Below are 26,223 nucleotides of genomic sequence, written 5' to 3'. Positions count from 1 at the left end.
TTAAGAGGGATGGTGTTTCTAATGTGATTTCATATATTTTAACATACTTATTTCCTCAAGGCTTCAATCCAAAAATTTCTGATTTAGCCTTCAAATCTGTTATGTCCTCAATCCAAGAAGCTTCCCTGCTACCCCACCACCCTTGGCTTTGATTTGAGGGCCCTCCTTCATGCTGCCAGGGCACCTCTGAGCATCTCACTCTGCAGACTTTTAATTGCACTCGTTCTCCCTTCATGTACACTTAAAGCTTCTTGAAAATAAGAGCCATGTGCTTTATTGTGTGACTTTATATTTCTAGCGCCTACCATTGTGTCTTGTTTGTGGGTGAAGTCAAATATTTATTGAGTGAAAGAATTATGCATAAAACAATTCCCTGGGTGCCTACTTTGAGCCAGGTATTTTGCTGATCTTTTAAGTACTTTTTAGGTAGAGTTCTGTATTTGAGAATTCTGGGTATCTTGTTAAACAGTTTAGATTTATGTACATACAACAATTACATGATATAAAATTCTAAAAATTTTTTCTACAGAAAAGTGCAGAGATTCAAAGGGAGAGATCTGTGTAAGCAAACTGCAAAATAACACTTCTGAATTTGAAAAATACTACTTTAAAATATGGCTAGTTCTCAATTACTTATACTAAGGGGGAAGAGTGAAGTAGATAACTTAAATATACAAAGTGCTTTGAATGTTTTCCTCTTAGTAGATATGACTTGTGGTTTTGTTTAGACTAATTATATGAGTTTTTACTTCCTAGCTTTTTACAACTGATGAGAGAAGAAATCCACCCAAAAAAGGAGCAAGGAGAAGGCTTGAAAGTGGGAACTGTATTTTTACTCATCTTTCTGTCTCCAACATGCAGCGTACCTATAGGATCAAGTCCATACCTGCCAGCCTTCTATTCATATACATCTTGCCATTATTACTCATGATTTCAAAGATGTAATGGTTCAGTCATATCAATCAACAAACCAAAACACCCCAAACAAATGAACAGTAAGACAGTTCACACTGGGCTCTCAAAGCCTAGCCTTCAAAACTTTAACCATTTATACTTATGATTTTATAATATTTGACTTTGCCCTTCACAGATTTTCTTACTCAGAACTTGAGTTTATGAGAAAAAAGATATGTCTGCTGCTTTAATAAACAACATTTAAAATCACATTTAGATATAAAAGTTTTATCAAGAATTCATGCAATAATTTTTCTTTAAATAAAATGTTTTGCTTGTAAATAGGAGTTTACTGATATAGTAAGTACAATTCCAAAAATATAATGAATTCATGAACATTGAAATATCTTTGAGTACCTTAATTTTATTCACATATTATTATATTAACTGCAATCACTGAATACATACCTGTTCGCCGTACAATATAGGACGGTTTAGATTTATTCCTCTAATTGCTTTGTTTTGAGTTAATACTGTAGCAAATGCTATCACGCTTTGCATTCCCTACAAAAACAGATAAATTCATTAAGGAAACTAACAAAGTATATCAAGTAATCTTCCTAAATAAATAAATATTTCAAAATCAGTTATTCAAAATTTTGTTTATTCTTTAAAAAAAGGTTAAGCATTTCCTGTTCTTTAAATTGTAGGTTAATCAAATTCAGAAAAGAATTGTTACCATATTCTTTTCTCCCTGCCCTAAAATCCATGTACAACACTCATGGGGAATTTCTTAAGGTTTTAGTATCCATTTTCCTAGGTATTTGCCTCTGGGTTTGTTCCTAAACCCTCAAGGTTCTACGTGATCCACACTCGTGGATCTCAGGTAGGGGCTCATTCTGCTTATAACACATCCCTGTGTTCAGGCATTCTTTTTTTCCCTTTTTAAATTTTGAATTTTTTTTTATTTTTTCAGATTTTATTAAGATATATTTATCATATATTCCATCCAAATAATACAACAGGATCTCACAGTATCATCACTTAGTTCTGCAATCATCATCACACTCACTTTTAGACCATTTTCATTACTCCAAAAAGAAAATTATTGGATAAACACAAAAAAAGAAAACCCAAAACACCCCATATCCCTATATCCCCCTATTATTGACCCCTAGTATTGGTTTGGTACACGTATTACTGTTGGTGAAAGAATTTTAAGGTTTTAGTGTTAACTATAGTCCATAGCTTGCATTAAGTATTTCCCCCCATATACCCCTCTATTTTTAACTCTATGTACAAGTGTACATTTGTACCAGTTCATGCAAGTACTTATTTAAATTTGTAGTGTTAATTGGTGACATACATGATTCTAAACAATCCTTTCAACCAAAAATCACCTACAATATAGCACTATTCCTTATACCCACTAATGAGCTATACTCACCCCATATCTATTTCCAAACATTTTAAGTTGAACCTCATTATACATTGTGAACATATTAGGTTACCACTCCCCCTTCTCTAACTTCTATTTCTAGGTATGCTATATTCTACATTTTAAGACTGAGTTTACATATTCTAGTTAGCTCATATTAGTGACTTCATACAATATCTGTCCTTTTGTGTCTGACTTATTTCACTCAGCATTATGTCCTCAAGATTCATCCATGTTGTCACATATTTCAGGACCTCATTTCTTCTTACTGCTGCATAATATTCCATCATATGGATATACCACGTTTTGTTCATCCATTCATCTGTTGATGGCCATTTGGATTGTTTCCATCTTTTGGCAACTGTGAACAATGCTGCTGTGAATATCAGTGTTCATCTCCCTGCTTCCTGATCTTCTGGGTATATACCAAGTAGCAGAATTGCCAGGTCATATGGCAACTCAGCATTTAGTTTTCTGAGGAACTGCCAAACTGTCTTCCACAGCGGTTGTACCATTTCACACTTCCACCAGCAGTGAATGAGTATTCATATTTCTCCACATCCTCTCTAACACTTGTAGTTTCCTGTCTAATAGCAGCCATTCTTATAGGTGTGAAATGATATCTCATGGTTTTGATTTGCATTTCCTTAATAGCTAATGAAGATGAACATCTTTTCATGTGCTTTTAAGCCATTTGTATTTCCTCTTTGGAGAAAATGTCTATTCATACCTGTTGCCCATTTTATAATTGGGTTGTTTGTCCTTTTATTGTTGAGTTGTAGATTTATATATTCTGGATATCAACCCCTTATCAGATATATGGTTACCAAATATTCTCTCCCATTGAGTTGGCTGCCTTTTCACCCTTTTGACAAAATCCTTTCAAGTACAGAAGTGTTCAATCTTAAGGATTTCCCATTTATTTTTTCTTTTGATGCTTGTGCATTGGGTGTAAGGTTTAAGCTACCTCCTACCACTAAATCTTACAGATGGTTCCCTACATTTTCTTCTAGGAGTTTTAAGGTACCAGCACTTATATTTAGGTCTTTGATCCACTTTGAGTTAATTTTTGTACAGGGTGTGAGGTAGGGGTCCTCTTTCATTCCTTTGGAAATAGATATTCAGTTCTCCAAGCACCATTTATTGAAGAGACTATTCTGTCCCAGTTCAGTGGATTTGGGGGGCTTTGTCAAAAAGCAAATGACCATAGATCTGAGGATCTATTTCTGAGTTCTCAATTAGAGTCCACTGATCAATATGTCTATCTTTATGCCAGTACCATGCTGTTTTGACCACTGTGCCTTTATAATGAGCTTTAAGGTTAGGAAGTTTAAGACCTCCCACTTCATTCTTCTTTTTCAGGATATTTTTGTCTATTCGAGACCCCATTTCCCTTCCAAATAAATTTGATAATAACTTTTCCAGTTCTGCAAAGTAGATTGCTGGCATTTTGATTGGTACTGCATTGAATCTGTAGATCAATTAGGGTAGAATTGACAATATTTAGTCAGGCATTCTTTTTTAGTCATACTAGTTTATAAGTGTGTGTCTGGTGGGGAGGGGTTACTAATCACAGTTTTCACAGCTCTCACAGGCCTTCTCCTTTCTGCCTTTCTGGGAAGGCCCTAGTTCTCCTCCATCTCTGTTTTTGGACTCTACCACACAAACCCCGCTGTTATGCCAGAAAACCTGGGCACCCCCCACTCCGTCATTCCTCTTATCCTCCCACCTAGTCAATCAGTAAGTCTTGTAGATTCCACCTCCAAGAGTAGTCTCAAATTAGTCCACCCCTCTCCATCTCTATGACCACTGTCCGAGCCCCACTCATTATCATCTCTCACCTGGAATACTGCAGTAACTTCCTAAGTGGCCAGTAGGCATCCTCTTGCTGCCTTCTCATTTCCCACAGCGCAAACAGAGTAATCTTTAAAAGCATCAGACCATGTCACCCGTCAAGTTAAAGCCTTTCTATGATTTCCCATTTCATTGGCAGCACATTCTCCACTCCTATCCCCAACCCATGACCCATATCCATAACCCATACTCATAATCAAAGCGACTTTGCATGATTTGCCTCTGCAAACCTCTCCACTTTCACTTTGAGGCAAGCTTTTAACTCCCTCTACTCAGTCACACCACCTCTCAGTTCTTAAACCTGTCAGACTCCAGCTTTCAAGCAGTTTCATGATTCATGTATTTCCCCCATGTTTTTTTTTTTTTTTGCCATATCTGAATATCACTTTAACTGTTTACTTAATATTTTCCAGTAAATCAACTCCCTTATTCCACTTATATTTATTTTAAATAGTACTTTGTATCAGTGCCATAAATGGAAAACCAGAATCCCTTCAAATAAATAGAAAGTATCTGTAAGAATAAATACATGTGTATTAAAATTACCTCACTCTGCACCAGTAACAATACCTTTACCTCACTTAGGGAAGCACTATATCAGATTCTATATGTGCTGTACCCCCTGCCTGGAATGTTCTGCCATGGACCCTTGTCAATGGCAGTTATTTTCATCCTTCACAATTCCTAAATATTACCCCCTCAGTTATGTCTTTGGTGACCATCTTATCTAAGTAGGTTTCTTCAGCCCCAATGTCAAAGCACTTTGCCATTTTCGTAGCACTTTCCGCTACTGATTTATTGATGTTTACTGAAATATAAGCTCCATAAAGGCAGAGACTATATCTAGTTCATTGCTGTGTCCTTAGTATCTAGCATAGTGCCTTGTACACAGAGATAGTAAATACTGAAGTAGTCCTTTCTCAGTACCCTACTGGCTGCCTCTATCATCTGAAAAAGAACCTGTTCCCCCAAAGACACTCCTAGCCCATCTTACTCTTTGCATGTCCCAGTGACTTTGCAATGCTGGGCTGAACTTTGAGGCTGTACAACAGGTTCCCAAAAGTAGACCTCAAGATTTGAAAGCATGTTTGGGAAAGTGAAGCCTGAAGTTTGAAGAAAGGCAGAAAAACACATATTTCTCATTACCAGGCCAAATGAAGGCTCAGAGCAGCTTTTAGAAAGCATTATCAGTTTAGGTTTTTATGCTGCAATATAAATGACTACTCACTGCAAAGTTTTTAAACAAATATATATATATATATAATTTTAGATTTGTGAAGTATTTGTTTAATTAAATGAACATGATCTTTTTCTTTTAAAATCCCATACAATTTAAGATGGAAGTTTAGGAGCATTTTTTATTATACTGGGTATTCTATGGTATAATTTACTATAATCTGATTTTATTAACAGCACTATTATGTGTAAGGAAAAAAACCCTTTCTCTGATACTAGACAATAGGGGCAAGATTAGTCATTCATAAGAGTGTCATTTAGGTGGTCTCTTGAACAGTTCTCTATGCTGGTTTCTTAGAAGAATGAAATTCAATATTGGGGTGATTTTTTCCTAAGCAGTTCACTCACAAGATCACAGTCTCCCAGATCTAATTTCTCCAAGGATGAATTAACTTGTAGCATTGCAGCAAAAAACATTCCACCTTTATTTTCAATCTTGTTTCCAGTCATTCTTAGGTACTTCAGAGTTGTATTCTTCTGAAAAGGAAAAGAATCAAAACTTAGATATTTAAATTTTAATCCACAGAATCATCTTTAAATTGCCTAACTTAGGAGACTATATTATCATTTTCAAATCTGTCAGTTTTTCATAGAGATAGGACATATCCCCTAATAGGTAACATTCCATTTCCTATAATAGATAAAAACCTAGTTTATTAGTTTAGTAAGAAGAATATTCAGGAAAGAGATGCCCAAGAAATGACCAGTAAATGAAGGAGATTTTTTTAAAATTCAGTTTTATTGAGATATATTCACATACCATACAGTCATCCATGGTGTACAATCAACTATTCACAGTATCATCATTTAGTTATGCATTCATCACCCCAATCAATTTTCGAACATTTTCCTTACACCAAAAAGAATAAAAATAAGAATAAAAAATAAAAGTAAAAAAGAACACCCAAACCATTCCATGTCTCCACCCCCATCCCACGCTATTTTTCATTTTGTTTTTGTCCCCATTTTTCTACTTATCCATCCATACACTGGATAAAGGGAGTGTGAGCCACAAGGTTTTCACAATCACGCTGTCACCCCATGTAAGCTACATAGTCACACAATCATCTTCAAGAATCAAGGCTACTGGGTTGCAGTTCAACAGTTTCAGGCATTTCCTTCTAGCTATTCCAATACACTAAAACCTAAAAAGGGATATCTATATAGTGCATAAGAATGCCCTCCAGTGACCTCTTGACTCCATTTGAAATCTCTCAGCCCCTGAAACTTTATTTTGTTTCATTTCTCTTCCCCCTTTTGGTCAAGAAGATTTTCTCAATCCCATGATGACAGGTCCAGGCTCATTCCCAGGAGTCATATCCTGTGTTGCCAGGGAGATTTACACCCCTGGGAGTCAGATCCCACATGGGGGGGGGGCAGTGAGTTCACCTGCTGAGTTGGTTTAGCTAGAGAGAGAGGCCACATCTGAGCAACAAAGAGGTACTCAGAGGGAGACTCTTAGGCACAACAATAAGTAGGCTTAGCCTCCCCCTTGCAGCAACAAGCCTCACAAGGGCAAGCCCCAAGATCAAGGGCCCAGCATACCAAATTGTCAGTCCTCAATGTTTGTGAGAATATCAGCAATAACCCAGGTAGGGATGTCCAACATTACCACATTTTTCCCCAACTCCTCAGGGGGACCCTGCAAATATATTTTTATAATGAAGGAGATTTTACTAAACTTTCCTTTCTTTGGAAAATCTGCAAATTTATCTTCAAAGAAAATTATTGCTTTTTAATATTGAGGTGAAATTCACATAACATAAAACTAAAAGTTTACAGTAAAGTTAATTCAGTGGCATTTATACATTCCCAATGTTGTACAACAATCACCTTTATTTAATCCCCAAAACATTAACATCACCCACATGGGAGACCCACACCCATTAAGCACTCTCCAGTGCCCATAAATAACTTTTTTTTTCATTTTTATTGAGATTGTTCAGATACCATACAATTATCCAAAGATCCAAAGTATACAATCACTTGCCCCTGGGTACCCTCATACAGCTGTGCATTCATCACACTTAATTTTTGTTCAATTTTTAGAAACTTTCCATTACTCCAGACAAGAAATAAAGTGAAAGATGAAAAAAGAAAAAATGAAAAGGAAACTCTAATCCTCCCCTATCCCTAACCAACCCCCCTCAATTATTGACTCGTAGTATTGATATAGTACATTTGTTACTGTTTATGAAAAAATGTTGAAATACTACTAACTGTAGTATATAGTTTGTAATAGGTATATAGTTCTTCCCTATATGCTCCTCTATTATTAACTTCTAATTGTATTGTCATACATTTGTTCTGGTTCATGGAAGCGATTTCTAGTATTTGTACAGTTGATCATGGACATTGCCCACCATAGGATTCAGTTTTACACATTCCCATCTTTTGACCTCCAACTTTCCTTCTGGTGACATATATGACTCTGAGCTTCCCCTTTCCACCTCATTCACACACCATTCAGCACTGTTAGTTATTCTCACATCTTGCTACCAACACCCCTGTTCATTTCCAAACATTTAAGTTCATCCTAATTGAACATTCTGCTCATACTAAGCAACCACTCCCCATTCTTAAGCCTCGTCCTATATCTTGGTACCTTATATTTCATGTCTATGAGTTTACATATTATAATTAATTCCTATCAGTGAGACCCTGCAATAGTCGTCCTTATCTGTCTGGCTTATTTCACTCAGTATATTGCCTTCAAGGTTTTGTCATCAACCCATTTTTTTTTTTAATATGGTTTTGTTCTCTCCATACATTCCATCCCAAGTAAATAATCGAAGGTTCTCTGCATGGGCATACATTTACGTGTTCACCACCTTCACCACTATCTATATAAGGGCATCTACATTTCTTCTACAAGGCAGGAGGAAGAGTCAAAGAAGGTAGAGAGGCAAAAGAAAGAGGAAAAAAAATGACAGCTAGGAAGCAGAAAAGGAAAAATAACCTTAAATCAAAGTAGAATAAAGAATCAGACAATACCACCAATGTCAAGGGTCTAACATGCCTCCCCTATCCCCCCCATCTGCATTTACCTTAGTATATCACCTTTGTTACATTAAAGGAAGCATAATACAATGATTCTATTAGATACAGTCTCTAGTTTATGCTGATTGCATCCCTCCGCCAATGCCTCCCCATTTTTAACACCTTGCAAGGTTGACATTTGCTTGTTCTCCCTTGTAAAAGAACATAATTGTACATTTTATCACAATTGTTGAATACGCTAGATTTCACCAAGTTACACAGTCCCAGTCTTTATCCTTCCTCCCTTCTTTTTTTTTATCTTCATTTTATTGAGATATATTCACATACCATGCAGTCATACAAAACAAATTGTACTTTCGATTGTTCACAGTACCATTACATAGTTGTACATTCATCACCTAAATCAATCCCTGACACCTTCATTAGCACACACACAAAAATAACAAGAATAATAATTAGAGTGAAAAAGAGCAATTGAAGTAAAAAAGAACACTGGGTACCTTTGTCTGTTTGTTTCCTTCCCCTATTTTTCTACCCATCCATCCATAAACTAGACAAAGTGGAGTGTGGTCCTTATGGCTTTCCCAATCCCATTCTCACCCCTCATAAGCTACATTTTTATACAACTGTCTTCGAGTTTCATGGGTTCTGGGTTGTAGATTGATAGTTTCAGGTAACCACCACCAGCTACCCCAATTCTTTAGAACCTAAAAAGGGTTGTCTAAAGTGTGCGTAAGAGTGCCCACCAGAGTGACCTCTCGGCTCTTTTTGGAATCTCCCTGCCACTGAAGCTTATTTCATTTCCTTTCACATCCCCCTTTTGGTCAAGAAGATGTTCTCCGTCCCACGATGCCGGGTCTACATTCCTCCCTGGGAGTCATATTCCACGTTGCCAGGGAGATTCACTCCCCTGGGTGTCTGATCCCACGTATGGGGGAAGGCAGTGATTTCACCTTTCAAGTTGGCTTAGCCAGAGAGAGAGGGCCACATCTGAGCAACAAAGAGGCATTCGGGAGGAGGCTCTTAGGCACAACCATAGGGAGGCCTAGCCTCTCCTTTGCAGCAACCGTCTTCCCAAGGGTAAAACTTATGGTAGAGGGCTCAACCCATCAAACCACCAGTCCCCTATGTCTGTGGTCATGTTAGCAACCATGGAGGTGGGGTAGGCGAATACCCCTGCATTCTCCACAGGCTCCTCAAGGGGGCACTACATCTTTTTTTTCCTTGTTTTTCTTTTTTTTTTTTTTAACTTTCCCTTCTTTTTTAAATCAACTGTATGAAAAAACAGTTAAAAAGAAAACAAACATACAATAAAAGAACATTTCAAAGAGACCATAACAAGGGAGTAAGAAAAAGTCAACTAACCTAAGATAACTGCTTAACTTCCAACATGTTCCTACTTTACCCCAAGAAAGTTACATAATATAGCAACATTTCTATGAACTTGTTCCTACTATATCCATCAGAAATTAACAGACCATGGTCATTCCTGGGCATCCCCAGAACATTAAATAGCTTATGTGTTCTCCTTGGATTATTGTTCCCCCTTCCTTAATTGCTCTCTACTGCTAGTTCCCCTACATTCTACATTATAAACCATTTCCTTTACATTTTTCAAAGTTCACATTAGTGGTAGCATATATATTTCTCTTTTTGTGCCTGGCTTATTTCGCTCAGCATTATGTCTTCAAGGTTCATCCATGTTGTCATATGTTTCACAAGATCGTTCCTTCTTACTGCCACGTAGTATTCCATCGTGTGTATATACCACATTTTATTTATCCACTCATCTGTTGAAGGACATTTGGGTTGTTTCCATCTCTTGGCAATTGTGAATAATGCTGCTATGAACATTGGCGTGCAGATATCTGTTCATGTCACTGCTTTCCGATCTTCTGAGTATATACCGAGAAGTGCAATCGCTGGATCTAATGGTAACTCTATATCTAGTTTTCTAAGGAACTGCCAGACTGACTTCCAGAGTGCCTGAACCATTATACAGTCCCACCAACAATGAATAAGAGTCCCAATTTCTCCACATCCCCTCCAGCATTTGTAGTTTCCTGTTTGTTTAATGGCAGCCATTCTAACCGGTGTTAGATAGTATATCATTGTGGTCTTAATTTGCATCTCTCTAATAGCTAGTGAAGCTGAACATTTTTTCATGTGTTTCTTGGCCATTTGTATTTCTTCAGAGAACTGTCTTTTCATATCTTTTGCCCATTTTATAATTGGGCTGTCTGTACTACTGTCATTGAGTTGTAGGATTTCTTTATATATGCAAGATATCAGTCTTTTGTCAGATACATGGTTTCCCAAAATTTTTTCCCATTGAGTTGGCTGCCTCTTTACCTTTTTGAGAAATTCCTTTGAGGTGCAGAAACTTCTAAGCTTGAGGAGTTCCCATTTATCTATTTTCTCTTTTGTTGCTTGTGCTTTGGGTGTAAAGTCTAGGAAGTGGCTGCCTAATACAAGGTCTTGAAGATGTTTTACTACATTATCTTCTAGGAGTTTTATGGTACTTTCTTTTATATTGAGATCTTTGGTCCATTTTGAGTTAATTTTTGTGTAGGGGGTGAGGTAGGGGTCCTCTTTCATTCTTTTGGATATGGATATCCAACTCTCCCAGCCCCATTTGTTGAAAAGACCATTATGACTCAGTTCAGTGACTTTGGGGGCCTTATCAAAGATCAGTCGGCCATAGATCTGAGGGTCTATCTCTGAATTCTCAATTCGATTCCATTGATCTATGTCTATCTTTGTGCCAGTACCATGCTGTTTTGGCAACTGTGGCTTTATAATAAGCTTCAAAGTCAGGGAGTGTAAGTCCTCCCACTTCGTTTTTCTTTTTTAGAGTGTCTTTAGCAATTCGAGGCATCTTCCCTTTCCAAATAAATTTGATAACTAGCTTTTCCAAGTCTGCAAAGCAGGTTGTTGGAATTTTGATTGGGATTGCATTGAATCTGTAGATGAGTTTGGGTAGAATTGACATCTTAATGACATTTAGTCTTCCTATCCATGAACATGGAATATTTTTCCATCTTTTAAGGTCCCCTTCTATTTCTTTTAGTAGAGTTATGTAGTTTTCTTTGTATAGGTCTTTTACATCTTTGGTTAAGTTTATTCCTAGGTACTTGATTTTTTTAGTTGCTATGGAAAATGGTATCTTTTTCTTGAGTGTCTCTTCAGTTTGTTCATTTCTAGCATATAGAAACATTACTGACTTATGTGCATTAACCTTGTATCCTACTACTTTGCTAAATTTGTTTATTAGCTCTAGTAGCTGTATCGTCGATTTCTCAGGGTTTTCTAGATATAAGATCATATCATCTGCAAACAATGACAGTTTTACTTCTTCTTTTCCAATTTGGATGCCTTTTATTTCTTTGTCTTGCCGGATTGCCCTGGCTAGCACTTCCAGCACAATGTTGAATAACAGTGGTGACAGCGGGCATCCTTGTCTTGTTCCTGATCTTAGAGGGAAGGCTTTCAGTCTCTCACCATTGAGTACTATGCTGGCTGTGGGTTTTTCATATATGCTCTTTATCATGTTGAGGAAGTTTCCTTCAATTCCTACCTTTTGAAGTGTTTTTATCAAAAAGGGATGTTGGATTTTGTCAAATGCTTTTTCAGCATCTATTGAGATGATCAATTGATTTTTCCCTTTTGACTTCTTAATGTGTTGTAATACATTGATTGATTTTCTTATGTTGAACCATCCTTGCATGCCTGGAATAAACCCCACTTGGTCATGGTGTATGACTTTTTTTAATGTGTCTTTGGATTCGATTTGCAAGTATTTTGTTGAGGATTTTTCCATCTATATTCATTCGGGAGATTGGCCGGTAGTTTTCCTTTTTTGTAGCATCTTTGCCTGGTTTTGGTATTAGATTGATGTTAGCTTCATAAAATGAGTTAGGTAGTGTTCCATTTTCTTCAATGTTTTGAAAGAGTTTGAGTAAGATTGGTGTCAGTTCTTTCTGGAAAGTTTGGTAGAATTCCCCTGTGAAGCCATCTGGCCCTGGGCATTTATTTGTGGGAAGATTTTTGATGACTGATTGGCTCTCTTTGCTTGTGATGGGTTGGTTGAGGTCTTCTATTTCTTCTCTGGTCAGTCTAGGTTGTTCATATGTTTCCAGGAAATTGTCCATTTCCTCTACATTATCCAGTTTGTTGCCATACAGTTGTTCATAGTATCCTCTTATAATTTTTTTAATTTCTTCAGGATCTGCAGTTATGTCACCTTTTTCATTCATTATTTTGTTTATATGGGTCTTCTCTCTTTTTGATTTTGTCAGTCTAGCTAGGGGCTTGTCAATCTTGTTGATCTTCTCAAAGAACCAACTTTTGGTGATATTTATCCTCTCTATTGTTTTTTTGTTCTCTATGTCATTTATTTCTGCTTTAATCCTTGTTATTTCTTTTCTTCTACTTGGTTTAGGATTGGTTTCCTGTTCATTTACTAGCTTCTTCAGTTGATCCATTAGTTCTTTGATTTTGGCTCTTTCTTCCTTTTTAATATATGCGTTTAGTGCTATAAATTTCCCCCTGAGCACTGCTTTTGCTGCATCCCATAGGTTTTGGTATGTTGTGTTCTCATTTTCACTCGTCTCTATATATTTAGCAATTTCTCCTGCTATTTCTTCTTTAACCCACTGATTGTTTAGCAGTGTGTTCTTTAACCTCCAGGTATTTGTGAATTTTCTAAGTCTCTGATGGTTATTGACTTCTAATTGTATTCCATTGTGGTCAGAGAATGTGCTTTGAATAATTTCAATCTTTTTAAATTTATTGAGGCTTGTTTTATGTCCCAGCATATGATCTATTCTGGAGAAAGTTCCATGAGCACTAGAAAAGTATGTGTATCCTGGTGATTTGGGATGTAATGTCCTGTATATGTCTGTTAAATCTAATTCATTTGTCAGATTGTTTCGGTTTTCAATTTCCTTATTGGTCTTCTGTCTGGTTGATCTATCTATAGGAGAGAGTGATGTGTTGAAGTCTCCCACAATTATTGTGGAAACATCAATTGCTTCCTTTAGTTTTGCCAGTGTTTCTCTCATGTATTTTGTGGCACCTTGATTGGGTGCATAGACATTTACGATTGTTATTTCTTCTTGTTGAATTGCCCCTTTTATTAGTATGTAGTGGCCTTCTTTGTCTCTCAAAACATCCCTGCCTTTGAAGTCTATTTTATCTGAGATTAATATTCTACACCTGCTTTCTTTTGGCTGTAGCTTGCATGAAATATTTTTTTCCATCCTTTCACTTTCAGTTTCTTTGTGTCCCTGTGTCTAAGATGAGTCTCTTGTATGCAACATATTGATGGTTCATTTTTTTTGATCCATTCTGCGAATCTATATCTTTTAATTGGGGAGTTTAATCCATTTACATTCAACGTTATAACCGTGAAGGCATTTCTTGAATCAGCCATCTTATCCTTTGGTTTATGTTTGTCATATTTTTCCCCTCTGTCTATTAATATCCTTTATTGTACCCATACCGAATCTCTTTAGTACTGAACCTTTCTCCAAGTCTCTCTGTCTTTTCTTTGTTTCTCTGTCTGTAGGGCTCCATTGAGTATCTCCAGTAGGGCAGGTCTCTTGTTAGCAAATTCTCTCAGCATTTGTTTGTCTGTGAGAAATTTAAGCTCTCCCTCAAATTTGAAGGAGAGCTTTGCTGGATAAAGTATTCTTGGCTGGAAATTTTTCTCACTCAGAATTTTAAATATATCGTGCCACTGCCTTCTTGCCTCCATGGTGGCTGCTGAGTAGTCACTACTTAGTCTTATGCTGTTTCCTTTGTATGTGGTGAATTGCTTTTCTCTTGCTGCTTTCAGAACTTGCTCCTTCTCTTCTGTGTTTGACAGTGTGATCAGTATATGTCTCGGAGTGGGTTTATTTGGATTTATTCTATTTGGAGTTTGCTGAGCATTTATGATTTGTGTATTTATGTTGTTTAGAAGATTTGGGAAGTTTTCCCCAACAATTTCCTTGAATACTCTTCCTAGACCTTTACCCTTTTCTTCCCCTTCTGGGACACCAATGAGTCTTATATTCGGACGTTTCATATTATCTATCATATCCCTAAGGACCATTTCAATTTTTTCAATTTTTTTCCCCATTCTTTCTTTTATGCTTTCATTTTCCATTCTGTCATCTTCCAGGTCACTGATTCGTTGTTCAACTTCCTCTAGTCTTGTACTATGAGTGTCCAGGATCTTTTTAATTTGGTCAACAGTTTCTTTAATTTCCATAAGATCATCCATTTTTTTATTTAGTCTTGCAATGTCTTCTTTATGCTCTTCTAGGGTCTTCTTGATTTCCTTTGTATCCCGTACTATGGTCTCATTGTTCATCTTTAGTTCTTTGAGTAGCTGCTCTATGTGCTGTGTCTCTTCTGATCTTTTGATTTGGGTGCTTGGGCTTGGGTTATCCATATCGTCTGGTTTTTTCATATGCTTTATAATTTTCTGTTGTTTTTGGCCTCGTGGCATTTGCTGAACTTGATAGGGTTCTTTTAGGATTTGTAGACCAATTGAAGTCCTTATCTCTAATTTATCAGATCTACAGCTTCATGGAGTTCACTTTCTCTTACTAACCAGCAGGTGGCGTCCACGAGCCACCTGTTCTCCACAAGCCAGTCCTCCCCTGCTTAGCCTTTGTGGTGAGTGGGGGTGTGAGTCTTGTGGGTTCCAATTGGTGTACCAAGCTTGCGTGTGTAGTTGGTGTTGCCTGCCCTGTATATGGGGCGTGTTTCTGGGCAGTCAGGGAGGGGGGGTGGCCCTAACAATCAAATCTCCCTGGTGATCCTAGAGTTTTAAGGCTGCTGCAATAGTCTAATCCTTCAGTTCAGTCCTGCCACAGTTTGTCTCTGCCACTGACCCACAAGTCCTTGGTATTGGCGTATGGCTCCTGAGACTTGCAAGTGGGCCCCTCTTCCAGGCCGTGCACCCCCTGGTCCTCTGCTGAGGGATGACTGTGCTATGTCACAGGTGAGTGCCATCCCCCCAGGGCAGTTCTGGGCTGCTGGGCTGTGTAGGGAGGCTCCCAGTCTGCTGAAATGATGGCTGAATGGGGCTTTGTTAATTCACACTGCTCTACCTTCCCAACTCTGGGACAATCAGCTGAGGCTGCAGGGAAGGCTAATGTCCACGCCCAGTTTTGTGGTGTGTGCCTGTTATTTGAAGCACTTCTGTCACACTGGGTTGTCTGGGGCAGTTCTGGGCTATGGGGCTGGCGACGGGCAGGAGTGTTTCCTGTCCACGAGGATGATGGCTGTGAGCGGACACCCCCCCTTTTCTTGGGAAGTTGTGGTGTTTAGTGAATTTTCTCAGCCACTGGATTATTGCGTTTTGTCTCAGAGCTCTCCTAGTTCTGCTCTTGACTTGACCTGCCCAAATTGCAGGTCTTTGAAGCTTTCTGTATTGGGCTTCTTAGAGTAATTGTTTTAGAAAAAGAAAAAAGGATTAAAAAAAAAAAAAAAAAAAAAAAAAAGGGCCCTGCTCAGAGATCTAATGGGTTATTGAAATGCTAAGAGACAAAGCAACCAGGGCCATTAAGGAAAGGTCCACAGGGCAGAGAGATCAGCTTTTCTTCAGGATTTGCATATGCGCCTCAGGGCCTGAGCTCGGGCCTGGGCTCTGCCCTTCCCCCTTCTATGTTCACCAGAACTCCAAAAATCCTCCGCTTTTATTTTGGAGTTTTTCGTGTTGTTTTTTTTCTATGGCTGTCTCCTCTCTGCTGGGCTGGCTGCTCTCAGATTCTCTGGTGTCTGGTCTCCGTCTATCTATGGTTGGAGTTTGGATCAGCAGAATGAGTTTCTGATAAGGGCTGCCACTGCAGTTCTCCCTTCTCCTTCCCGGAGCTGACAGCCCCTCCTCCCACGGGACTGAGCCTGGCAGGGAGGGGCGCGGGTCCCCTGGCCGCAAAAACTTACAGATTTCGCTGATCTCAGCAGTTCCACGTTTTCATGAGTGTTGTATGAAGTATGCCCAAAGTCAGATTGCTCTGTGGTGTCCAGTCCACGCAGTTCCTGGCTTTCTACCTACTTTCCTGGAGGAGTAACTAAAACATACAGCTCACCAGTCTGCCATCTTGCCCCGCCTCCCCTCTATTCCCCCTCTATTATTAACTTCTAGTTATAGTGTCATACATTTTTTCTAGTTCATGGAAGAGATTTCTAATATTTGTACAGTTAATCACAGACATTGTCCACCACAAGATTCACTGTTTTATACATTCCCATCTTTTAACCTCCAACTTTCCTCAAATCGTCCCATACCCCTAACCACCCCCATTATGGACTCATAGTATTGGTATAGTACATTTTTTACTGTTGATGAAAAAATGTTAAAATACTACTTACTGTAGTATATAGTTTGCAGTAGGTATATTTTTCCCTATATACCCCTCTATTATTAACTTCTAGTTATAGTGTCATACATTTGTTCTAGTTCATGGAAGAGATTTCTAATATTTGTACAGTTAATCACAGACATTGTCCACCACAAGATTCACTGTTTTATACATTCCCATCTTTTAACCTCCAACTTTCCTTCTGGTGACATATGTGACTCTAGGCTTCCCCTTTCCAACACATTCATACACCACTCAACACTGTTAGTTGTTCTCACAATAATGTGCTATCGTCATCCCTGTCCATTTCCAAACACTTAAGTTCAACCTAGCTGAACATTCTGGTCATAACAAGCAACCACTCCCCATTCTTGAGTATATCCTGGTAACTTATATTTCATGTCTATGAGTTTACATACTATAATTAGTTCATATCAGTGAGAACATGCAATATTTGTCCTTATGTGCCTGACTTATTTCACTCAATATAGTGCCCTCAAGGTTTCTTCATCAACCCATTTTTTTTAAAGATGCTTTTATTCACTCACCATACATTCCATCTTAAGCAAACAATCAATGGTTCCCTCTATAGTCACATATTTATGTATTCATCACCACCACCACTATCTATATAAGGACATCTCTATTTCTTCCACAAAGGAGGAAGAGTCAAAGCAGGTAGAGAGAAAAGAGAAAAAGAAAAAGAAAAAGATTTCAGTTAAAAAGCAACAAAAGGAAAGACAGAATTAAACTAAAGTAGAATAAAAAAGTCAGACAACATCACCAATGCCAAGAGTCCCATACCCATCCCTTATGTCCCTCTCTTATAGGCATTTAGCTTTGGTATATTACCTTTGTTATATTAAAGGAAGCATAACACAATGTTTCTGTTAACTATAGTCTCTAGTTTGCATTGAATGTATTTTTTCTCCAATACCACCCTATTTTTAACACTTGCAAGGTTGACATTCATTTGTTCTCCCCCATGTAAAAATACATTTGTACGTTTTACCACAATTGTTGAGCACTCTAGGTTTCACTGAGTTATACAGTCCTCTTTCCTTCTGGTGTCCCGGATGCTCCTAACCTTCCTCTTTCAACCATACTCACAGTCATCTTTGTTTAGTGTACTTACAATGTTGTGCTACCATCACCCAAAATTGTGTTCCAAACCTCTCACTGTCTTTTCCCATCTGTCTGTAGTGCTCCCTTTAGTATTTCCTGTAGTGCAGGTACCTTGTTCACAAAATCCCTGATTGTATGTTTAGTCAGAGAATATTTTAAACTCTCATACTTGAAGGACAGTTTTGCCGAATATAGGATTCCTGGTTGGCGGTTTTTCTCTTTCATTATTTTAAATATATCACACCACTTCCTTGCTTCCATGGTTTCTACTGAGAAATCTGCACATAGTCTTACCAAGCTTCCTTTGTATGTGACGGATTGCTTTTCTCTTGCTGCTTTCAGGATTCTCTCTGTCTTTGATGTTTGATAATCTGATTATTAAGTGTCTAGGTGTAGGTCTATTCTGTTTGAGGTACGCTGTGCTTCTTGGATCTGTAATTTTATGTCTTTCATAAAAGATGGGAAATTTTCATTGATTATTTCCTCTATTATTGTTTATGCCCCTTTTCCCTTCTCTTCTCCTTCTGGTACACCCATGACATGTACATTCATGCACTTCATGTTGTCATTCAATTTCCTGAGACATTGTTCAAATTTTTCCATTCTTTTCCCCATTTGTTCTTTTGTGTGTAGAATTTCAGGTGTCTTGTTGTCCAGTTCCCTGGATGTTTTCTTCTGCCTCTTGAGATCTGCTGTTGTATATCTCCAGTGCGTTTTTCTTTCTTGTGTTGTGCCTTTCATTTCCATAGATTCTGCCAGTTGTTTTTTCAAACTTTGCATTTCTACCTTATGCTCCCCCAGTGTTTTCTTCATAGCCTTTATCTCTTGTGCCATATCTTCCCTGAACTTGTTGATTTGGTTTTTTATTTGATTTAGCATATTTCTTTGAAAATCTTTAATAGATTGTTTCATTAAAGTGAAACAATATGTCAACTGTATCTTGATTGAGGTGTAAGTTTCTTCCTTTGACTGGACCATATCTTTTTTTCCTAGGGTAGACTGTAGTTTTCTGCTTTCCTTGGTTACTCCAATCAGATTTTCCCAGACCCGAATGGGTTCAGATCTCAGAATAGGGTTATATTCAGTTTCAAGTCTCCCTGCAGGTGTGTCTTAGAGATTAACAGACCTTTCTTTGAGGTCTCAAGGCACTGTGCTTTTCTTAACCTCCCCAGAAGGTGGTGCCTGTCAGCCTGTCACTACTGACTGGTGTAAGGAGGCATGTTTCCTTTAGTTTCTGTTTTGGCTATTGTCTCCCAGGCTCTGGGGTCTGGTTCTGAAGGGAAGTTATACCCCCTAGGGAGTTATCTGCATTTGAATAGCTCCTTTGTCTTTCTGACTGTGTTATCTCCTCCTCTGTCTGGGTCAGAGTGCTGCGAACTGAAAACAGCCGAGACTCTCTCCACTGAGCCCATCACGTTGAGAGAGAGAAAAAGGGACAGAAAGCCCCCTTTCAGAGCCAGTCCACAGCCCCTCAGTTTCACCTGATGGCAAGAGGTAACATCTGGTCTTCTGGGCTCCACCTCCCGGGACAGAAGAGTCTTTTGGCTCTTTAAGGTCAGTCATCACTAAAAGCTTCTGCCTGCCTGTTGAGGGTTTGTAGCTTGTATTCAGCAGTCCACATTTGTTAATTAAAACCCCAGTTGGAGCTGGGCTGAGCTATATTCAGTTGCTCACAGGGTGGCTGCTTTCCACCACAGTGAGGTTTTGCAGCTCAGCCTGCCATGGGGGGAGGGTGCTTCCAGTGCGGTTCCACAGTTTTTACTTATAGATTTTATGCTGTGATTTTAGGCGTTCTTCCCAATCCAGGTTGGGGTATGATATGTGGTAACGGTTGTCCTCCAGCAGTTATTCCAAATTATTTACTAGTTGTTCCTGGTTGTTTATTAGTTGCTCCAGGGGACTAACTAAATTCCACTCCTCTGTATGCCGCCATCTTGCCCCCCTCCTCGAGTCAACTGATTTTTGATAAAGGTGCCAAGATAATTCAATGGAGGAAAGAATAATCTTTAAAAAAAAATGGTGCTGGCAATAAGGAAATAGCTGAAACTGTGGTACTGTAACCCATAACATTCTTTGAGATTAACTATATAACTACTTGTTACAGTGTATTTTGAACATTATCACCCTTCTATATATATGTTATATTTCACAATAAGGAAATAACTGAAAGTGTGGAACTGTAACCCATAACATTCTTTGAAATTTGCTAACTACTTGTTAAATCATACTTGAAAGTTATCAATGTTATGTATATATGTTAAATTTCACAAAAAAATGTATTTAAAAATTGGTGCTGGGACAACTGGATGTCCACACGCAAAAGAATTATATCTACAAAAATTAACTCAAAATGTATCAAAGACCTAAATGTAAAATCTGAAACTATAAAACTCTTCGAAGAAAACATAAGCAAAAATCTTTGTGACCTTAGGTTAGGCAAAGCCTTCGTAGATATGATTCCAAAAGCACAAGCAACAAAAGAAAAAATAAACTGAACATTATAAAAATTTTAAACTTTCGTGCTTCAAAGGACACAATCAAGGTGAAAAGACCACCCATAGAATGGGAGAAAATATTTGCAAATCAGATACCTAAGAAGAAATTTGTGTAAAGAATATATTTTTCTAAAAAACTGTTATAACTCAGTAACAAAAAGACAATGCAATTTGAATAGAGATTTCTCTAAAGAAGATATACAAATGGCCAATAATCACATAAAAAGAGACTCAACATCATTAGTCATTAGGGTAATGCAAATCAAAACCACACTGAAATACCACTTCACACACAGAAGGATGGCTAAAACAAAAAAGACAAACAATAACAAGAGTTAGCAAGGACGTGGAGAAATTGGCATCTTCATACATTGTTAGTTGTATTGTAAAAAGGTACAGCCACTTTGGAAAACAATATTGCAGTTTCTGAAAATATTAAACACAGAGTTACCATATGACCCAGGAATTCCATTCCTAGATTTATAATCAAGAAAATTTAAAACCTATGTCTACGCAAATATGTGTGCATAAATGTTCATAACAGCACTATCGTAACTGTCAAAAGGTGGAAACAACCCAACTATCCATCAACTGATGAACAAACAAAATGAGGTATATCCATTCAATGGAATACCGTTCAGCAATAAAAAGGAATGAAGTACTGACAAATGCTACAACATGGGTGAAACTTGAAAACATATGCTAAGTGAAAGAAGTCAGTCACCAAAGGCCAAATATTATATGATTCCATTTATATAAAAATGTTCAGAATAGGCAAATCTATAGCCACAGAAAGTAGATTACTTGTTGCCACAGACCAGAGGGAGGAAAGAATGGAGAGGGATTGCTAATGGAGATGGGACTTCTTTTTGGGATGATGAAAATGTTATAAAATAAAGAGTAGTAATGGTGATGATTACACAATTCTGTGACTATTAAAAACAACTGTTAACTGTATACTTTAAAAAGATGAATTTTAAATAAGTGAATTATATCTCAATAAAGCTGTTTATTTCAAAAAATGAATTCAAAAGTACTCATAATGTTCACACTTTAATAAATTAATTAATAAATATTAAATTAAATGTTTAATATTTAACTAAATATTAACATAAATTATTTTATTTAATAAATTAAATAAAAATAGACATTCCTACAATATTAAAACAACAAATTCATGTTAACATTTGATTCTGTTGGAGCCAAGCCATCAAAAGTTAACATTCCAAAATAAAATGTTAGTTTGAGGTATATAAATGCTTACATGTAGCACTTTAGCAATCAATTCTCCACCATCGGGCCCAATATCATTAAACATAAGGTTTAAATAAATGATATTAAGTTGTTTCTACAATAAAGAGAAAAAAGAAGCTATTACACAAGTATTATTGGAAATCAATCAATATATGTTTCAGAGCTGCTTTAAGTAAACCTTTTCCTCCACAGAAAATCTTTTTTATAACCCAGAAAAATGTCCAGCAAAAGAAACTACCACTGAAGAGAAACTTCACCATTCTCATTTAAACATAAATTTAATTGTAATATAAATGAAAGAAAAAGACTGTATATTCAACTTTGACCAATGATTCAATGACTGGGTGTGCTCTATGTATTTATTTAACCATGGATGGTGTACAACACATTTGCAAAAGTTGACTCAGGAGCTCTAGGCACCAGCTCTACTGAAACCAAATATACAAATGTGTTTCCACTATATTTCAAGTGCTATAGCACAGAGTCAGGACCCTTGGAAACTGCAAAACTAGTGTTTTGCATGTTTATGATTCCACTAAGTGGTTGCACTGTAAACAGAACTAAGAGTATTTCATAGTAAAATACCTCAAGCAGTTTTGCAGCATAGTATGCACCTACATGACTGAGGAGATTATATCTAACATCCAAACCTGAAAGACACAGATGAATAAAGAATTACATTCCTTATACTAAATACTTAAAATCAGGACAATGAGAAGCAGGAGGTATTGATTCTTAAAGAGACATACCAATAATATATGGATTTTTCTTTAAAATTCTGGAAAGAGTCCAAAAATCTTCACCTGTTACTCTTTGTACTGGCATTAGGCGATTGTTACCAGCAATGTTTAATATGATTCCTTTCTCCAATCTTAAAGTACAGAAAATGATTGTGAAATACAAAGAAAAAAATCCAGTAAACAAATAAAAGTATTTTTTTCTTCATGTATAAATAGTAACATCATGGATAGCATTTACTGGAACCAAGTATATACAACAATGTGGTAGATTTACACCAGATAATTTTAAATAATGGTGAATATTCTTACAGACTTTGCAAAACACTTGAACATATATCACTGAATTATCCACACAAAGAAAACACAACATATCCCCACAGTATAAAGACATTGAAGACTTCAATGATTTCGCTAAATTCACCCATCTCACAGGAGTTAAGGTCAAATCTGGAGCCCAGACTGGGGACTCCTGGTCTAGTGCTCTTTCTTGTATGCTACACTGCAGTAAGACTTGCCAACAATGTCACTTATCTGAATCAAAGGATATGTCCATTTTACCAGCCATTTTTAAATGGCAAAAAATCTCTCAGTATTCCAAGATTTTCACACAGACGAGTATCAGTGAATACTGCTGATGTCATGAAGTATTTGTCTTCCTTACCCCTTTTTACATTCTTCATCCACTTCCTGGAGTATATTCAATATAAAAGGATTAATTTTCTGGGACTTTTCCGCACACAGATTACAATAATGTTCTCGCAGACTGGCAATAGATGCTGGAACTTTTGAAAAACAATTACATTACTCGTCATCATATACAAATTATTCTAGAAATGTCTCCATCCCCAATTATAATAACTGTCAATCAAAGATGAAAGTGTGTATGCATAGCATGGAAGTGGGGGTGAAAAGGAGATGGAACTAGGATGGAGGAGAGAAGAGAAAGAGAAGTGAGGAATGGGGGAAATGGAGAATAAAAAAATGCTTTTTGGAGAACTAAGGCCATTAAATCGGAGCTCACCATGAGGCAGGGTAGGCAGAGAAGGGCTTTACTCAGCACCCTAACTTGGAAGTGACATAATGGAGAACTAAGTTCTATTATGTACCAGGCCTGGTAGCTAAGGAAAACGACCTCCAGAGAAGTTGAAAAATTTGTCCAAAATCACAGCTAATAAGGACAGAGTGCAGAATCAAACTCTAGGACTCCAAAGCCTCTTTCCACAGTACCACACCAGTCAGGGTAACTCAAGGTTTCTTATAATGGCTTCAAATAAACACAGTGATTTGAGGGAACCAAAACTTGAAAGGAGTCTGAAAAATCATCACATCCCTTATGCTTCTTGGATACCCTCTACACAACCCCAAGTTGATGACATCTTTGAATATAGCTCTTGTCAGTTCTTCCTCATACCTAGGTGACGCTTGGTTCATAGTATCTCTTCACCTATCCTGGCCATCCATTTCCTCTCTCAAAGGTGATTCCTCCCTATTTAGTTCTTAATAAAGACAGTAACAAATCAGAAGTTGAGATCTCCTCCCTACTTTACACATACAGCTTTCCTCAATGGGCTTATTGTTACCAATATTTCTTTAAACGCATCTTTTGCAAGACCCAGGAAGAGTGGAAGCTATGCTGTTACTTTTCTTATAAGCACAAGCCCCTGTCTGTTTTCTGTCTTCTACCTTTTGTATATTTCTTTAAAAATCTGTGCCCAGAGAACTCACTGCTCAACCAGGCCTGTTTCTTTAGGAGCCAGCTTCTCTCCTGGGTCTCTACATTTCAGAAATATCCTTAGCTGAACAGACTTCCGCACTATTTGTGAACTAGAGTTAGCTAAGCAAATTTACAGCCCAAGAGTTAAGATGAGGAACATTATATTAAGAATGAAAGCAAATAAAGTTTTATAGTTTTGTTTTAAATAATCTTTTAAAAAATAAATTTAACACACACTAATTCCAAACAATTTGGAAATTTCAATATCAAAAGAAAATCATCAGCAACTCTACTGCCAAAGAGCAACCATTTTTGAGGTCTGAGGGTATTTCCTTCTAATTGTTTTCCTGTTATATATACTTACACACATTTTTAAACAAAACTGGAATCTTTTGGGTATTTTAAATACAGTTTTCACTTAACATTACACTGGATTTCCCGTCATTTGATATCTCTGAAAAATTTTAATGTCAGTCTAATTTCTGTCATGTGGAATGTGGACAATGAAACCCTTCACCAATTTCAGGAAATTTTCATGTTTTGAAGTAATATTTTAGCACAGTATTTCCCAAACTGTTTACTGTAGCATATTAATTTCCTACAAGATAATCAACGATGTTTCAAATAAATGGGTTTTATTATCAAATAAGTTTGGGAAGTGCTGGATTGAAGAAAGCTGAACAGTCCAATCTGTGACACTTTTCAAGATATTTTAAACAGTTGCAGGAAGACTGCAAATTGCTGAGCTTGGGCAAAGGTGGTAAGGATTGTGCATTTCCCAGATTTTTGTGACCATGTTCACTTGGAATGCAATCTAGAAAATGATGTTTTAGCATCACCGGAAAAACAAAGCAAGCAGATCCCAAACAGAAGGTGGGGCTGAGTTCCCAAGGAGCTTCTTTCCACCCTCTGGCATCCTTGATATTAAAAAGAGAAGAGGGATTGCCCTGAGACCCTTCTGAGATAAAGTACCTGTCCTCAGCTGGCATCACCACATTCAGGACACACAAGAATGTGTCAGGTTTACAACTCATATTTTTGTGAAGGCATGAAGGACTCTTAGATTACAAATTAAATATAGCTAAAGAAAGTTATTAGAATGTTATTTAATTAGCTAGCTGTAGATTTAAAGTATTTCAAAGTTTCTGCTATATTTTTCTGTTACTCTTCCTTTCATTTAAAATTCACCTAAGTATTTTATGTCTGGATTTTATGGCACCAATAATCTTATTTCCTATACCGTATTCATGTTAAGAGAAAAATAATAAATCAGTCTTCCAAATGTAGAGCAAAAACTAGGGAATAACCAGTCAGTAAAACTATGTCGAGAATCTAACCCAAATTTCGTTTTTCATCCATGGCCTAAGGCTTGAATTCCAAGTAATTTATTTTACCTGGGAGCACGATTTAAACTTTCTAAAGACGAATCCTATTGGAGACGGTTCCTTATGCTCTTCTCTACAGGAACAGCTAACCACTAGAACACCCAAGGTTTGACAGTCAGGGTTGGGTGCCTATCCAGAATCTGCTGTGTTATTTTGCACAAGTTACTTAAATTCTCTGAGCTTAAATTTCCTCTTCTGCTTAAAGGGAGAGCATAAGAATGCCCATCTCATGGATGCAGAGAGGTTTAAATGAGGCTTCTGGTACAGCTCCTTTTGCGCAAACATATACTTTAAACAGGCATCCGAAAAGGAAATGGAGGAGGTGGGGGCGGGATACGCTTAATTTCCTAAAAATAATTCGTGGGCGCAGAAATATTTAAAACGGAAGTGGCAGACAGGTGCAAAGCGTTGCCCACCCGGGGCCTGCTCTCTAGGGCTTCCACATAAAGCGGGTAGAAGTACACCCCTCCCGGAAACCGTAAGAGCACAGCGTCAGGCACACCTTCCTTCCGGGCAATCTATCGAGCGAAGGGCGGAACCGCCGCAGAAACCTGGGACTCCCCTCCCGCTTCTGTTTGGGGGCGTACCAAAGTTCCGGCCACAACCAGGGTTCCCCGGAAGTACCTCCCGCCCCGCCGCCTCTGGCCTGCAATCTACTCGAACGAAGAGGGGGTTGCGACCGGGTGGCTCAGTCACCCACGCCCTTGGCGCGTTTTGTCCGGGCCAGGCTG

General features: G+C 37.7%; 1 protein-coding gene across 3 annotated transcripts in view; it reads right to left on the bottom strand.

Moving 5' to 3' along the window:
• The window catches only part of LRRC34 (leucine rich repeat containing 34), a 48,256-nt gene that overhangs the window by 21,875 nt on the left and 158 nt on the right, over nucleotides 1-26,223 (bottom strand). Inside the window, exons 2-7 of one of the 3 annotated variants that reach the window (XM_037841111.1) lie at nucleotides 23,055-23,175; nucleotides 22,403-22,524; nucleotides 22,239-22,303; nucleotides 21,664-21,747; nucleotides 5,771-5,899; nucleotides 1,363-1,458 (exon numbers count right to left, since the gene is read on the bottom strand). In XM_037841111.1, coding sequence (XP_037697039.1) covers nucleotides 1,363-1,458; nucleotides 5,771-5,899; nucleotides 21,664-21,747; nucleotides 22,239-22,303; nucleotides 22,403-22,524; nucleotides 23,055-23,175 — 617 coding nt within the window. The remainder of the gene's footprint in view (nucleotides 1-1,362; nucleotides 1,459-5,770; nucleotides 5,900-21,663; nucleotides 21,748-22,238; nucleotides 22,304-22,402; nucleotides 22,525-23,054; nucleotides 23,176-26,223) is intronic. The other 2 variants (XM_037841121.1, XM_037841131.1) reach the window with 2 other exon arrangements.

This window comes from Choloepus didactylus, chromosome 1, assembly GCF_015220235.1.
Source record: "Choloepus didactylus isolate mChoDid1 chromosome 1, mChoDid1.pri, whole genome shotgun sequence".
NCBI lineage: Eukaryota > Metazoa > Chordata > Mammalia > Pilosa > Megalonychidae > Choloepus > Choloepus didactylus.
This window is presented reverse-complemented; position numbering and strand designations above follow the sequence as displayed.